Source organism: Thermobia domestica, chromosome 6 (assembly GCF_964235325.1).
Source record: "Thermobia domestica chromosome 6, izTheDome1.hap1.1, whole genome shotgun sequence".
Classification (NCBI taxonomy): domain Eukaryota; kingdom Metazoa; phylum Arthropoda; class Insecta; order Zygentoma; family Lepismatidae; genus Thermobia; species Thermobia domestica.
Window position 1 is genome coordinate 301,340,016 of NC_137459.1, and position 13,727 is coordinate 301,353,742.

A 13,727-nucleotide genomic window follows, 5' to 3' on the forward strand; every position below is an offset into this window, starting at 1 on the left:
ACATTACTTTCAAAACTAAATGAATATAAAATGGTATATTGTGCTAATTTAGAAAATAACAGTTTTTCTCTATATATCCAGATTTACTTTTTATTGCTCCTTAAAACTGCTTAGTTGGTTCTGCCGCATCCTGTATTTTGATAACCATTTGTAGCTGGCTGTAGGGAAACAAGAAACAATATCTTACAGATAGACGAGTTAATTGTGTGAAATTGGCAGAATCAACGATTTTCTTTAAATCACATCTTTAAAGGTGCTATGAATTGAAGGAAAGTTTAAAGGATAGAAAAGTGCGGGACTGAACCGAGAATCGAACCTGATGTTCAGCATATCAGGATTTGTCCTGCACGTTTTCACTCTTTGCTGGGCGATTAGCTAATAGGGATTGGTGTTCTTGGGATTTAAAAAAGAAAAAAATGCCTTGTTCTGTCAACAGTACAGAAGTTTCGTACTTTATATTTCATATTCTCTTGTTTAACTTTTAGAAATAACAAGTACCGATCCCACTAATTTTAATTTAAGAAGGTACTGTAGATCGCTTACCTACCTTAAGGGTCCATGATTTGATTCTAGCCATGTAAGTTTGTTATTCGTCCCTTTTCAGCAACGAGGTTACTTGAGACATAGACCTACAGTTTAATGCGGAATCCGAAACTCGCTATTACGAACCCAAGACCACGTTCACCAAAGACGCACGCCTAGCCACTAGACCAACAGGGAAGGTGTATAAATTTTTAGTGGACATTATCATCTCCGTAGGTGTTCTCGGAGTTCTCTCGTTTCCTCACATTCTCATTTCATCAACTCTATCATCAATGTATCCACACCCGGCGGGAGCTCATGTGGTTCGGATTCCACGTTAATCAGTAGGGCCCATCTCATATAGCCTTGCTGCTGAAAGGGACGTTAAACTCAAAATCAACTCACCTTAATGTATCCATAGGAAATAACTATAGGAAGTTAGTAAGATTTAATTTCATTTCACTTTTTTTCTTTCTTATAGTGCCATGCATTGGTAGAAGAAAATGAGCCTCTACTTGAAGACTGGTGGTTTCACAAACAAAAGGATGAACCAGACTTGCTTAAATGGTTATGTATTGAAACCTTAAAAACATGCTGTCCCGAAAATCATTATGGTCCAGAATGCAAGCCTTGTCCAGGGTATCCGGATAATATATGCAACAATAGCGGGAAGTGTAGGGTAACGTTATATTTCTATTAGATTTATTGATACTAAATCATTTAGCGATTTAGTTATGGTTAGAAGACAAATTGCAGTATTTTTGTAAAGCAATGTAGAAATCTGTATTATCGATGTGTTCTAGCAAGAACTGACACTACTCATTTATTAATGTCATTATTACAATTAAGTATTCTGCCTTTCGGCAGGTCCTGGGACTAATGAAGATTTCTTTTTTTTTAATTTTAGGTTTGTGCCTGGATATGTTTCTTTCACTTTTGTCGATCTTCAGCTTTCTCTTTTAACTCCCAATATTTTCTCCTATCTTTCAAATCATCGATCAGCTGTGTTCTTCTTCTTCCTATTCCTCGCTTCCCTTCCATCTTTCCTTCTATGGCGGTGTGAAGAAGACAATTTCTTCTCAAGATGTGTCCAATCCAATTGGCCTTTCTACGAAGGATGGTGGCTAGAAGTGTCCTCTTCTCTCCTATCCGTTTTAAAACATCTTCGTTTGTTGCTCTCTCTGTCCATTTTATCTTCTCCGTCTTCCTCCAACACCACATTTCGAAGCTCTCCAAATATTTCCTCTCTAACTTCCGTAATGTCCAAGTCTCTCAACCATACAGTCCAATTCTCCATATATAGCACTCGACCAAGTCCAATATTGAGCCTGCTAGTTAAGAGTGATCGTTTCTTGTTGAATGCTTCTTTAGCTATGGCAATTCTTGACCTGCTATCTTTGGTGCATTAAGCTTCTCTCGTCAAAATACTTCCCAGATACTTGAAATTATCGACCTCCTCAAGTTCTCTTTGTTCTACTCTGGTCCGTAAGGGCGTGTTTCCATGGTATATTCTCATGATTTTCGACTTTCCGATGTTAATTTCCATTCCTGTTAGTCATATATACACTTAATTTGTTTGGAATATTAATGCTATTCATGTATATAACAAAAATTTCAGTGCTGGGCAGTAATACTGAATTTAAATTCTCTAGATATGTATATGTTGATACCCATGTTAACATTTTGAAACATAGTGGTTTCAATAACGAAATATGAGGAACTTTTGTGGTGAAAGAAGCCATAAAGATTATGAAAATCAGTGTTGGCCACTTAAGTGTCATCACCGTACTTTGCTTCACTTCGTTTCATGTTTTGGAAATATTTTAGAAACAGCAAACAATATAATACTTTTGGAAAGTGGACCATTGTATACTGAGAAAAAGCTATTAAGTGAATTAAGTGTTGCATTCAAGACCTTTCATATAGGGTTAAAGTTTATATAACTGAATTGTTTGTGTCAATTATTACGTTATGAAGTGCCCATTCGAAGGGTTGATATGGCCGACTTTTAACCGATTCCTTCTGATTCTTAAAATATTAAATTAAGTTGTAGCCTAATCCTTGATATGTACGAAATGATCATGTTTACCCAAAATAAATGTGGTTTTAGGTTCAGAAAAGAAAAAAAAAAAACTGCATCTGATTATATTATTTTTTGACTTATAGTTACTGAAAGGACTTTAAAAAATGAACAGTAGAAATGATTACAGAAGAGCATGAAAGCTGCATACAAGTACGATTATTTTTCTTAGAATGTTATTTTAAAGTCTGTTCAGTTAAAAAGCAACTTAAATATAAATGTTCATTTTGAATTCATTTTGTTCGTTATCGTTTCGCCGCTTAACCAGTGTCCTGAAGTGTTGACGGGTATGCTAGACCGGTTTTTCTGTTTCCTTCTCAAGATGACCCCAATATGGTGGATGCGTATAGCGTCCACCTGGTCTCACGCTCACCTTGTATAGCAGTACCATTTTATATTAGGAGTAATGTTGCTTTTGGGCTATTTCAATGCGAACCTTAAAATTGCCACTCATCAGCACTGTAAATATAAAGAAAATTCAATCCGTGGTCATTAACGTCTTCTGCTTCACATTCCTCTGATTGTTTTAATTGATAGATGCTTGATGTTAACAGTCTTTAAAGCTAGCCCTTAGTTCAATTTTATGCTGTAAGACGTTCGGAGCCTTGGACAATGGCAGCATCCTTTCTGCAGTTACCCTCAGCATTGTACGCACTGAAAGGATGAAAAGCATTCATCAACGCCCCTACTATTCTGACGCAATCGCCAATGCGGGATTTGAATATTTAGTATAACATTGTTCAAGGTTTCCCAATCTTTCATCCTTCTGTTGATAGTTTCTACAATCCAACGTATCTTAGTAAGAAGCCCTGTCGAGTTAGTTTCTTTAGTAAACAATTGATTCTGCTTGTTTGTAGAAGACGGTACACCGATACCGAGTGAAATAGTTTTCTCGCGCATCAAAGCACTGACCTGCCGTAGTGAAAGGAGATCGCACATAGAAAGTTTCAACAACAATTCTTTAATATATATTGTTCGTTACTTCACTTCAATAATGAGAACCATAAAGCCAGCCTGCAGTCACTAATCTCAGGATGCGTTTTCATGTAACAATATTTGCAAGCAATTACTGTGAATGTTGTTCATTGCGTCTCGGTACATGTGATACCTTTCATCATCGAAATACACACAAAGATGTGCCTCGTCGGACCACTCTTGACATTTCCACTTCTCTGCAGTCTGTTCTCTTGAGTCCATTGAAAAGGTGCAACTTTAAGCGCAACAGTGAGAAGTTGCCTCTTTCATTGTGCTCGAAGCATTCGACCACGAATGTCCACCATTGCGTTAAATTCCCTTGTAATATTTTTCGGAAATTGTTTGAGATGGACCTGTATTCACGGATTGCAGCATTTCCTGTCAGATTCAAAGGAACTTTTCGGCGATACGGATGTAAGATACTTCTTTGTAGACAGGTTGGAGACTCCGGTTTGATTCACCAACAAATTGACTCCTTTGTGTCCTTTGTCGCATGTTAACTTTGACTTATCTTGACTAGCTGTTTCCACACAACCAACTGGCACACTTACTTCGCTTAACTGCACTTGTCTTTTGTCGATGGTCATGGATCATTTAGTCACGTGTTACTAGTCAAACTGTCTAGAGATTTTTTTTTGTGTATATTTACTATACACTTTTTATCGTTCTTTGTAATCTTAGGCGAATTCTTTCTGTTTCAAATATGATTTTGAAAATTGTATTTCTTTCTTTCTTTCTTTCTCTTTCTTTCTTTCTTTTTTTTAACATGTTTCCTAGTTTCTAACACGTAGTATAATTAAATTTGTGTATTGGCGACCATTTAGTTCTACATCAAACATTTAAATCTGAACAGTGCAGAAGTTGCTATGTTATGAGCCTGTTCAAACAAGTTTGCTACTCCCGTTATTTGTTAACCTTTTCAGGACGAACGGCTCAACCCTTGAGCCAGCAATTCAAACCTCTCTAGCTCAGCTCCTAATTAACCTAGAGATATGATTTTGGTATGTATCTCTTCAGAAAGGATGAAACTTTCTAATCCTGTGCATATCATTGATGTAATGGGTCCCTCCGTGAAGGGGGAGGGGGGCAAAGTTGGGTGTTTATAGTGTTCCCTCTCTCCCTTCAGAATTTGGGGGAGGTACCCCCCCTGATGGAGCTACAAGGATAAAAAATGGCATCCATAGAGACAAATGAACATACTAACTAGCCATACCCAGTCCATGACTTTTGGGTTTGAGAGGGGTGAATAGGAGGGGTATTGAATTTACCCTTTTTCTTATTGTATATTTTCTTATAAAGACAAAAAATATATTTCAAATTTGAGGAACTCTGGCAACATTGTTATTCATCGTACGCAAGAAAAAAAAAATCTCACATTTACGACAGATATTTGGGACAATGATACACAAAAGTCAAACCCATCGGTTCAATACAAATGGAAAAAGAAATTCAGAACCCCACACCTACGTGATACATCCTGTATATTATTCAATATCCACTGTAATGTACTCTAACGTTGACAGCCCTAGCGACATTCGTAATTATCACAGACACACAAACCATACCTCGTTGAAAACCTTATAGATTAGCCATTCCATCAATGTAACTTTTGTGTGTCTCGGGCCAAACCAGTAAAAGAAGAAGACGAAAGTCAAAATTTTGGGTGGAAAATCAAATTTTTCGAAATTTGTCGGACTTTGGCAACGCTATTATTTGTCGTACACAAGGAAAAAAAAAATCTCACATTTACGCCAGACATTGGGAACAGTGATATAAAAAAATGAATGGTGTAGGTGCAATAGGAGTGAAGAAAAAAATTCGGAACCTCGAACATACGTGAATCATCCTGTATTTTTTCGATAGATTGTGGTATACGCCAATATCGGCAGGCTTGGCCACGCTCCTAATTGTCACAAGCATATCAGCTATACCTCGTTGGAAAGCTTATGGAACAAACATTCCAACAAGATAACTTTTGTGTGTCTCGGGCCAAACCAGTAAAAGAAGAAGAAGACGAAAGTCAAAATTTTGGGGGGAAATTAAAATGTTTCGAAATTTGTCGGACTATGGCAACACTGTTATTTGTCGTACGCAAAAAAAAAATAATTCTCACATTTGCGCCAGACATTGGAAACAACGATGTAGAAAAATGAAGGGTTTAGGTGGAATAGGAGTGAAGAAAAAAATTCGGAACGCCGACCCTACGTGAATCATCCTGTATGTTTTCGAGAGATTGTGGTATAAGCTAACATTGGCAGACTTGGCCACGCTTCTAATTGTCAAAAACATATCAGCTATACCTCGTTGGAAAGCTTATAGAACAGACATTCCAACAAGATAACTTATTGAACAGACATACACACACGCACACACAGAGAGAGAGAGAGAGAGAGAGAGAGAGAGAGAGAGAGATCGAAAGGAAAACAGTTATCACCTCAGAACGCACCGTTCTATTTTTAGCCTGGTCAGAGTCAGCTGTAGCTATCAGTTGAATCTAAGGGTCGTAAATATGCATTTCTTTTAACTCCCTCCTTTAACAAGTTATTTAGTTTTAGAAAAAAATCTTCCTGACGAAGCAAAAGGAAAGAAAAGCAATGATCTTGCGACGAACAATATTAGGTGAACCAATACGAGTTTATTCTCTGCCGTTAGTAAGAGTGCATTCCTACTGCACTTACACGGTTTATTTTTTGCACAATTGTTCACAATAACGGGGGTAAATGTGAGAATTATTTTTCTTGCATACGACAAACAACAGTGTTGCCATAGTCCGACAAATTTCGAAAAACTTGATTTTCCACCCAAAATTTTCATTTTTGTCTTCTTTTTCCTTTACTAGTTTGGCCCGACAGACACGAAAGTTATCTTGTTGGAATGTTTGTTCCATAAGCTTTCCAACGAGGTACAGCTGATATGTTTGTGACAATTAGGAGCGTGGCCAAGCCTGCCGATATTAGCGTATACCACAATCTATCGAAAAAAAAAAAAAAATACAGGATGATCCACGCAGATTCGGTGATCCAAATTTTTTCCTCCATTTCTATTGCACCTACACCATTCATTTTTTAATACCATTGTCCCCAATGTCTGGCGTAAATGTGAGATTTTTTTTCTTGCGTACGAGAAATAACAGCGTTGCCATAGTACGACAAATTTTTAAAAAATGGATTTTCCAACCAAATTTTTGATTTTCGTCTTCTTCTTCTTTTACTAATTTAGCCCAAGAGACACGAAACTTGCTCTGTTGGAATGTGTGTGTTATACGGATTCCAACGAGGTATAGCTGAAATGTTTGTGACAATTAGGAGCGTGGCCAAGCCTGCCAATGTTAGCGTATACCACAATCTCTCGAACAAAATACAGGATGATTCACGTAGGTTCGGGGTTCCGAATTTTTTCCTCCATTCCTATTGTACCTAAACCCTTCATTTTTTAATATCATTGTTCCCAATGTCTGCCGTAAATGTAAGAATTTTTTTCCTTGCGTACGACAGATACCAGTGTTGCCATAGTCGGACAAATTTGGAAAAAAATAATTTTTTCGCAAAAATTTTGACTTTCGTCGTCTTCTTTTAGTTGTTTGGTTCGAGAGACACGAAAGTTACTTTGCTGAAATGTCTGTTCTATAAGGTTTCCAACGAGGTATGGTTTATGTGTGAGATTGAAGGGCGTCGCCAAGCCTGCCAACGTAAGGGTAGACGAAAATTTCTCGGGGAAAATAGGAACAGGATGATTCACCTAGATTCTATCTTCCGATTTTTTTACCTAGCTATTGTACCTTTGCCCTTCATTTTTTGGTATAATTATTATCAGTGTCTGGCCTACAGGTCAGAATATTTTTTCTAGCGTACGACTAGAAACAGTGTTGCCAGACTCTCACAAATTCCGAAAAAAATATTTTTTTCACTTTTTCTCTTTCTTCTTCTTCTTCTTCTTCTTCTTCTACGGGTTGGGTACGGTAGCCTCAAAGGTTATCTTACTAGAATCTTTGTTTCATAAGCTTTCCAACAAGGTATAATTCATACCCATGGAAGAATTAGGAGGGGTGCTAGGGCCACCAAAGTAAAGGTCTACGATTTTCTTGAAATCCCTGCCTGTCCTGAAAAGGTTAAAGATATTTTGTGATTAATTATAGTATTGAGTCTTTGCGATACTTGGTGCGAAACACATGTTGTAATAGGCTCACATTGACCAAATTTCAAGACAATTTATTTTTCTGTACACTACTGCCCTGCAACGAGAAACCCAAAACATTATCCTAATACTCACTATGAAAGAAATTTCCCTTCTATAATTTTCCGTTCAGCTGGTAAAATTTTCTTTCCTAATCTATTTTGATGGTACGGTGCCAATTTCTGAAACCTCGAAAGAAATTACGAAATACCATGTAAAAGTAAGAATTGTATGCTAGACTAGTTCTTTTCATATGCAAGTAATGAACTTCAACTGGAACATTCCTTTTGGTTTTGTCTGTTACAATATTGAAACTAGTACGTAAAGCTACATTGTGTGAAAATTTGAGAACCACCACCATTAACGAGACTAGCTTAAGAGGAACATAGGTGGACTTCTTGCATGTCATAACACTTTCTAATTGGGTTTGAGATTCTGTAATTGGCAAAAACTTAATTGATCTAATTATTATGTATTTCGTGACGGTGAAATTGAAGATAACAATATCTTAAATACTGCAGTAAACTGTTGTGATACTGATTCAATTTCCCGTGGACTGTGTAACCATATAGTTAGGCTTCTTTGGCAAGAGTACAAGATGAATTTGTCTTTTAATGAACTTAATGCATAAATGTGTATTGTTTTCAGTAGAAGTATTGCAATGTTGCCTTATGATAGCATCTTTCCGTTACTACAGGGTGCGGGAACCAGGAAAGGAAATGGGAGCTGTGCTTGCGACAGTGGCTACAAAGGAGAATTTTGTGACAGTTGCGCTAATGGTTACTATGAGTCCTATCGTGATGAGAACAAACTTTTGTGCACACAGTGTCACGCCTCTTGCCAAGGAACTTGCACCAAGGCCGGCGCAGAAGGTAGTTTTTCATTATTTCTCTCATCATTTCTTTTCTTTGGGAAAATATTGTTTTATTTCATAAAATTTCCAAAAGATTTGGGAAATAAACAATTGATATTTGATAGTTTCGTTTCATGTGTATATAAATGTTGTGCGTGTGTGTTTAAATTACATCATGAAAAAATAAATTATTTTTATATTTAACCTAAAGAAAAACAGAAGAATGATGTTTGTATGTGTGTACTAGTTGCACTTTTGAATCAATATGTTTAGTGTGTAAATTTCCATAATTATTCGTACATTCGTTATCAGCTTCACACCTTTACAGTGGGCTTTCTTGTGGCTAAATCCTTTACACTTTTCTTGCGGTAACTCAGGTTTGGATCCTAGTGAAATCTCATATGGTGTAGTTCCTATGGAAACCATAAATCCGCATTTCATGTACCTTCTGTGCCGAGAAGAAGAATAATTAAAAAATGTTAAATTTCAAAACAATCAGTATATTATTACTCGAATGGTGTTACGCAACCATTTGTAAAGATATTTTTTTAGCTTCCGATATATATATATATATATATATATATATATATAGCATTTCCTGTGATTAATTTTGGAATCGGTAATTCTGGGCTCTATATTTTTTACGATCAAAAGGACAATTTTCAACCTTATTTCTTTAAGAACATTTTGATAATTTTTCTACATGGAGTTGGAACATTGTCTTAAGAAACTACGATTTTTTTTCTCAGTCGTCCAAACTGCATCACCCGCGTGCAGGTGTTCGTTGAATCGAACAAAGCAAGTGCAGTATTTGTACATCATTTTGACTTTACGAGGACGTGACTACCTCTGGGTCACGTGACTACGCATCAAATTGGATTGATGCATTTTTTACTTTCGTTCAGTAGCAGAACTAACGATATGCTTTTACCAGTCAGTTGACTTATATATTTGAGACGGTCAACATGCAGCGTGTAATCTTCCTTAAAACACATATTTAATCGGCCTTTGCTGCCCAAAACGCGAGATTATCCATATGTGATATTAATAAGCAATTATTATAGTGAATAAGTATTATTTGTATTAAGAAAGGAAAATTAATGTTGTTGATTATTTCTGTAAAACATTTATCTTAGCCATTCTGTTGAAGATTACTTGTGAAACACACAGTGACGTAAGAGTCAAAATGTACAGTGACAGCATATAGTAATGTCAAATTTTACGAATTGAGCCATAATGAGTTATTTTCTATTAATATACGTAATGCAGACATACAGGGATTGGACAAAAAATCTAAAACGTTTGCAAAAGTGTGAAAATCATACCTAGTATGATGTGGGGCCTCCTTTTTCGTCCAAAACAGCTTGCATCCGACGTGGAATGGACGTATACAGCTCCTGAATCGTGGTGTGTGGAATTTTGTACCATTGTTACTCCAAAACATGCTCCAGTTCCTTAAGGGATGCTGGTGGAGGGTAATGAGACCGAACATGCCTTTCTAACTCAGACCACAATGGCTCAATGATGTTCAGATCTGGTGATTGTGGGACCCAGGGGAGGTGTGATACCTCCTGGTCATGCTTCTCAAACCATGATTTCACCGTTTTTGCAGCGTGACAGGGTGCCAAGTCATCTTAATAGATGCCATCACCATCAGAGAACAATATTTGGGCCATGGGTAGAATCTGGCCCCCCCCAAATGGCCTCATACGCCTTAACATTTATCATTCCATGCAGGGCTATGATGGGACCTGCAGAAAACCACAATATCACTGGCCATACTGTAACAGAACCACCCCGATGCTTTACAGTTGGGAACAGACAGTCTGTATCATAGGCCTGCGACGGTGTTCTCCATACGTAAACACGACCGGTTGTTGGAAACAAGGTTAAGGTCGGTTAATCGGAGCACATGACGTGTTTCCACTGCTCATGTGTCCACGCCTTGTGGTTCTTGCACTACTGGATACGCCTCTTCGCATTTACTGCTGTGACCAGGGGTTTGGCGATGTCGACCCTGCCATGAATTTTCATTTTATGAAGTTCCCGTCGCATTGTTTTCGATAAAACCAGGTTATGTAGGCCGGAAATGAGTTCAGACGTAATTTTCATTGCAGTGGTCTTCTTTTGAGCTGCTACAGTCCGTTTTAATGCCGTCTGGTCCCTATCTGACAGGATTGTCTTTCGACCAGTGTTGTGATTTGCAGACGTCGTTTGCCCATGAATTGTGTATGCCCTCGTGACATTGGACACAGTGCCTTTCGATACCCCCACAATGTTCGCCACCGATGCCACTGAAGCTCCAACCAGATGGGCACCAACGATCATGCCTCTTTGGAAGTCTGTCAGATCGCCCATTTTACCGCACCACTTTCACACCAGGACACTCACAGGTGAACTGGTTACTGCTGACGGAAGAGGAAGGTCCACATGACACATTGAAAACAATAGACGATCAGCAACAGCAACACGTGTTGTACATTGGAGGGCCCAACTTACGTGTTCTGTATGAAGTGTTTTTAGATTTTCTTTTCTATCCCCTGTATGTCCTGTGCTTATTTTTAAGTGTTGTGTATTCAACCTGGAATTTTAACGAGTGAGTCGTGGAAGCAGATACTACCGTTGAATTATATTGGGTGATTTTACCCATTCCAGTTGTTACTGGTACCCATTGTACAGGAATACTATAAATGAATGATTATAAGTAAAAGAGAGCAAACATTGATATATAAGTTATGTACACTAAATCAGATACGAAAAATACCAATATGACCATAGGCCACTAGAAAATTTCGTAAGATTCATAAAGGTTTGATAGATATTTTCTTAAGGCGGAAGGTATAATCACACTTATGGAAGTTCATTTATGTTGTTTCTCTAATATAACGTTTGATGTGGTGTAGCTAGTCTAAAATTGGAATATTATGATCGTATGGTCTTATAATTTTATATTTCACTTCTGTAGTCACTTTTTGCCTAATCTTCCGTCATTAATTCTTTTTAAACAGCACGTTATGTATTGTCTTTACGATGATAGTACGATAATTTTTCGTTTATTGCGAATGAAGTGTTATGTAGTTTATTCATCTCTGACATGTTGCAATAACGGTGTCTGGTGAGGGTAAGGCGAATTCTTTTCGCTGTACGTTCATTATGCGCAAGGGTGTCAGTGATTAGATTGCGAGCTAGAAGGACTTAATTATCATTTCCCGTTTGTTTGTTGAGCGAAAGTTTTCGAAATAAATAAAGAATCGTTATGTTTGAGGCAAACGTCATACTAAAATAAGTCATAACTTAAACGTACTTGCAAATGCTAGAATGACAATTCAAATAGAGGTCTTGGTAACTTGTCCTCGTTACTTTCGTGGATTTTTCGCTAGCTCAACCCAGATGATTTTTTAACACATAAGATATATGTATATACTTCTTTCAGGGTGCATAGCTTGTAATGCAGGATGGATTCTTGAAGAAGGGAGAGGATGTGTTGATTTAAATGAGTGTTTAATGGCTCCAACACCTTGCAAAAGAAGTCAATTCTGCGTCAACAATGAGGGATCTTTTGCCTGTTTAGGTATGAGATTTTACTTCTAAATATTTATTTGCTCAGAAGATAAGGTATATTCTTCCAATATATTAACATATTTTAATCTCAAAATATACCTGCTAGAACTAGTCCTTATTCTTATTCTTCTTCTTATTATTATTCAGTACTTGGACAATCCAGCGTCCACATTCAGAACAACCGTCAGAGATGTTCTGAATGTGGATACCGATACCGGATTGTCCAAGCACAATAGGAGTTGAGGTACAAACCAAGTGGTCAAAGTGAATGAACACCGATTTCAAAACTGAGGAAATGTATGGATGTTCAGAGAGCTGATTGGGTAGCGTAGTGGTTATCACATCAGCACGGTACACCGAAGATGCTGGGTTCATGTCTCGGTCCAGTTGTACATTTTTTTTCACTCTTCGTGTGTTATAAATTCATACTTATAGACAAATTAGTGTACTAAAAGTTGGTTGTTTCCTCCATTTACCAATAATACTGAAAAGTGTTTATAAATATTGCAAATGCAACAAATTGCCAAATTCAGAACTTAACTGAATTTCTTTTCGCTCCTAAAAATTGGTAGTTAACCAAATTGAGTCTGTGAATGCTTTGTAGATTCCAGGTACGTATTACGACTTTTGTAATAAATAGAGACCGGATGTTTAGGCACTAAAAACCTGGAAAATAGGCAGGCAAATAGGCACTAAAAATTTAAAAAATAGGCACTAAAATGTATCTCGAAATAATGAAGATAAATACTCAATACCATTAAAAAAATAGATTCGTCACAGATAATGTTCAAAGAATATAAAAACATACTTGTTTGTTAATATCTTCTTTTATTGTATATATAAAAACGAAGCTTGTTATGCATTCCATATACACTGGGTGAACCTGAAAGATATTCACATACTTCGGGAGGTGATTCATGACATTCAAGAGGAATTTTTGTCTTCTTTTCATGTCATGAATCACCTCTCGAAGTATGTGCACATCTTTCAGTTCCGTTCCAATTGTCAGGATTCGATTTTCGATTCCAAGTTGGCACCCCTGTAACTCGTACACGACGCGGAATTCGACAGCACGCAACAAGACTTTCTGTCTTCTTTTCATGTCACGAATCACCTCCCAGCATGTGTGCATATCTATCTGTTCAGATTCAATTGTCAATATTCGATTTTCGATTCCAAGTTGGCACCACTGTCACTCGTACACGATACGAAATTCGACAAAATACAAGACGACTTTTTGTCTTCTTTTGATATCATTAAACACCTCCCGAAGTATATGTACATCTTTGAAGTTCACTCTGTATATACACGGTGCAGCAGCGTTCATAGGATATTAAAAACACACCATCAGGCAGTAACTGTAATTTATTTATTACCTCTTATGTCAATTTATAGTTAAAGGTATGCCATTTACTAATGTGTAAGTCATTGTCCATTGCATGGATTACTTTTTGAATATGACTCCTGTCAAATGATGCCTCCTCTGCACAACACATTCATCTAGGCGGCGTTGGAAGCTTTCCATAACTCGGCGTAAGGTATTCCCTGGGACATTGCCGACGG

General features: G+C 37.3%; 1 protein-coding gene across 6 annotated transcripts in view; it reads left to right on the plus strand.

Moving 5' to 3' along the window:
* The window catches only part of Creld (Cysteine rich with EGF like domains), a 365,129-nt gene that overhangs the window by 63,801 nt on the left and 287,601 nt on the right, over nucleotides 1–13,727 (plus strand). For all 6 annotated transcript variants that reach the window (XM_081762917.1, XM_081762913.1, XM_081762916.1 and 3 more), the window contains exons 4-6: nucleotides 1,004–1,201; nucleotides 8,448–8,622; nucleotides 12,037–12,174. In XM_081762917.1, coding sequence (XP_081619043.1) covers nucleotides 1,004–1,201; nucleotides 8,448–8,622; nucleotides 12,037–12,174 — 511 coding nt within the window. The remainder of the gene's footprint in view (nucleotides 1–1,003; nucleotides 1,202–8,447; nucleotides 8,623–12,036; nucleotides 12,175–13,727) is intronic.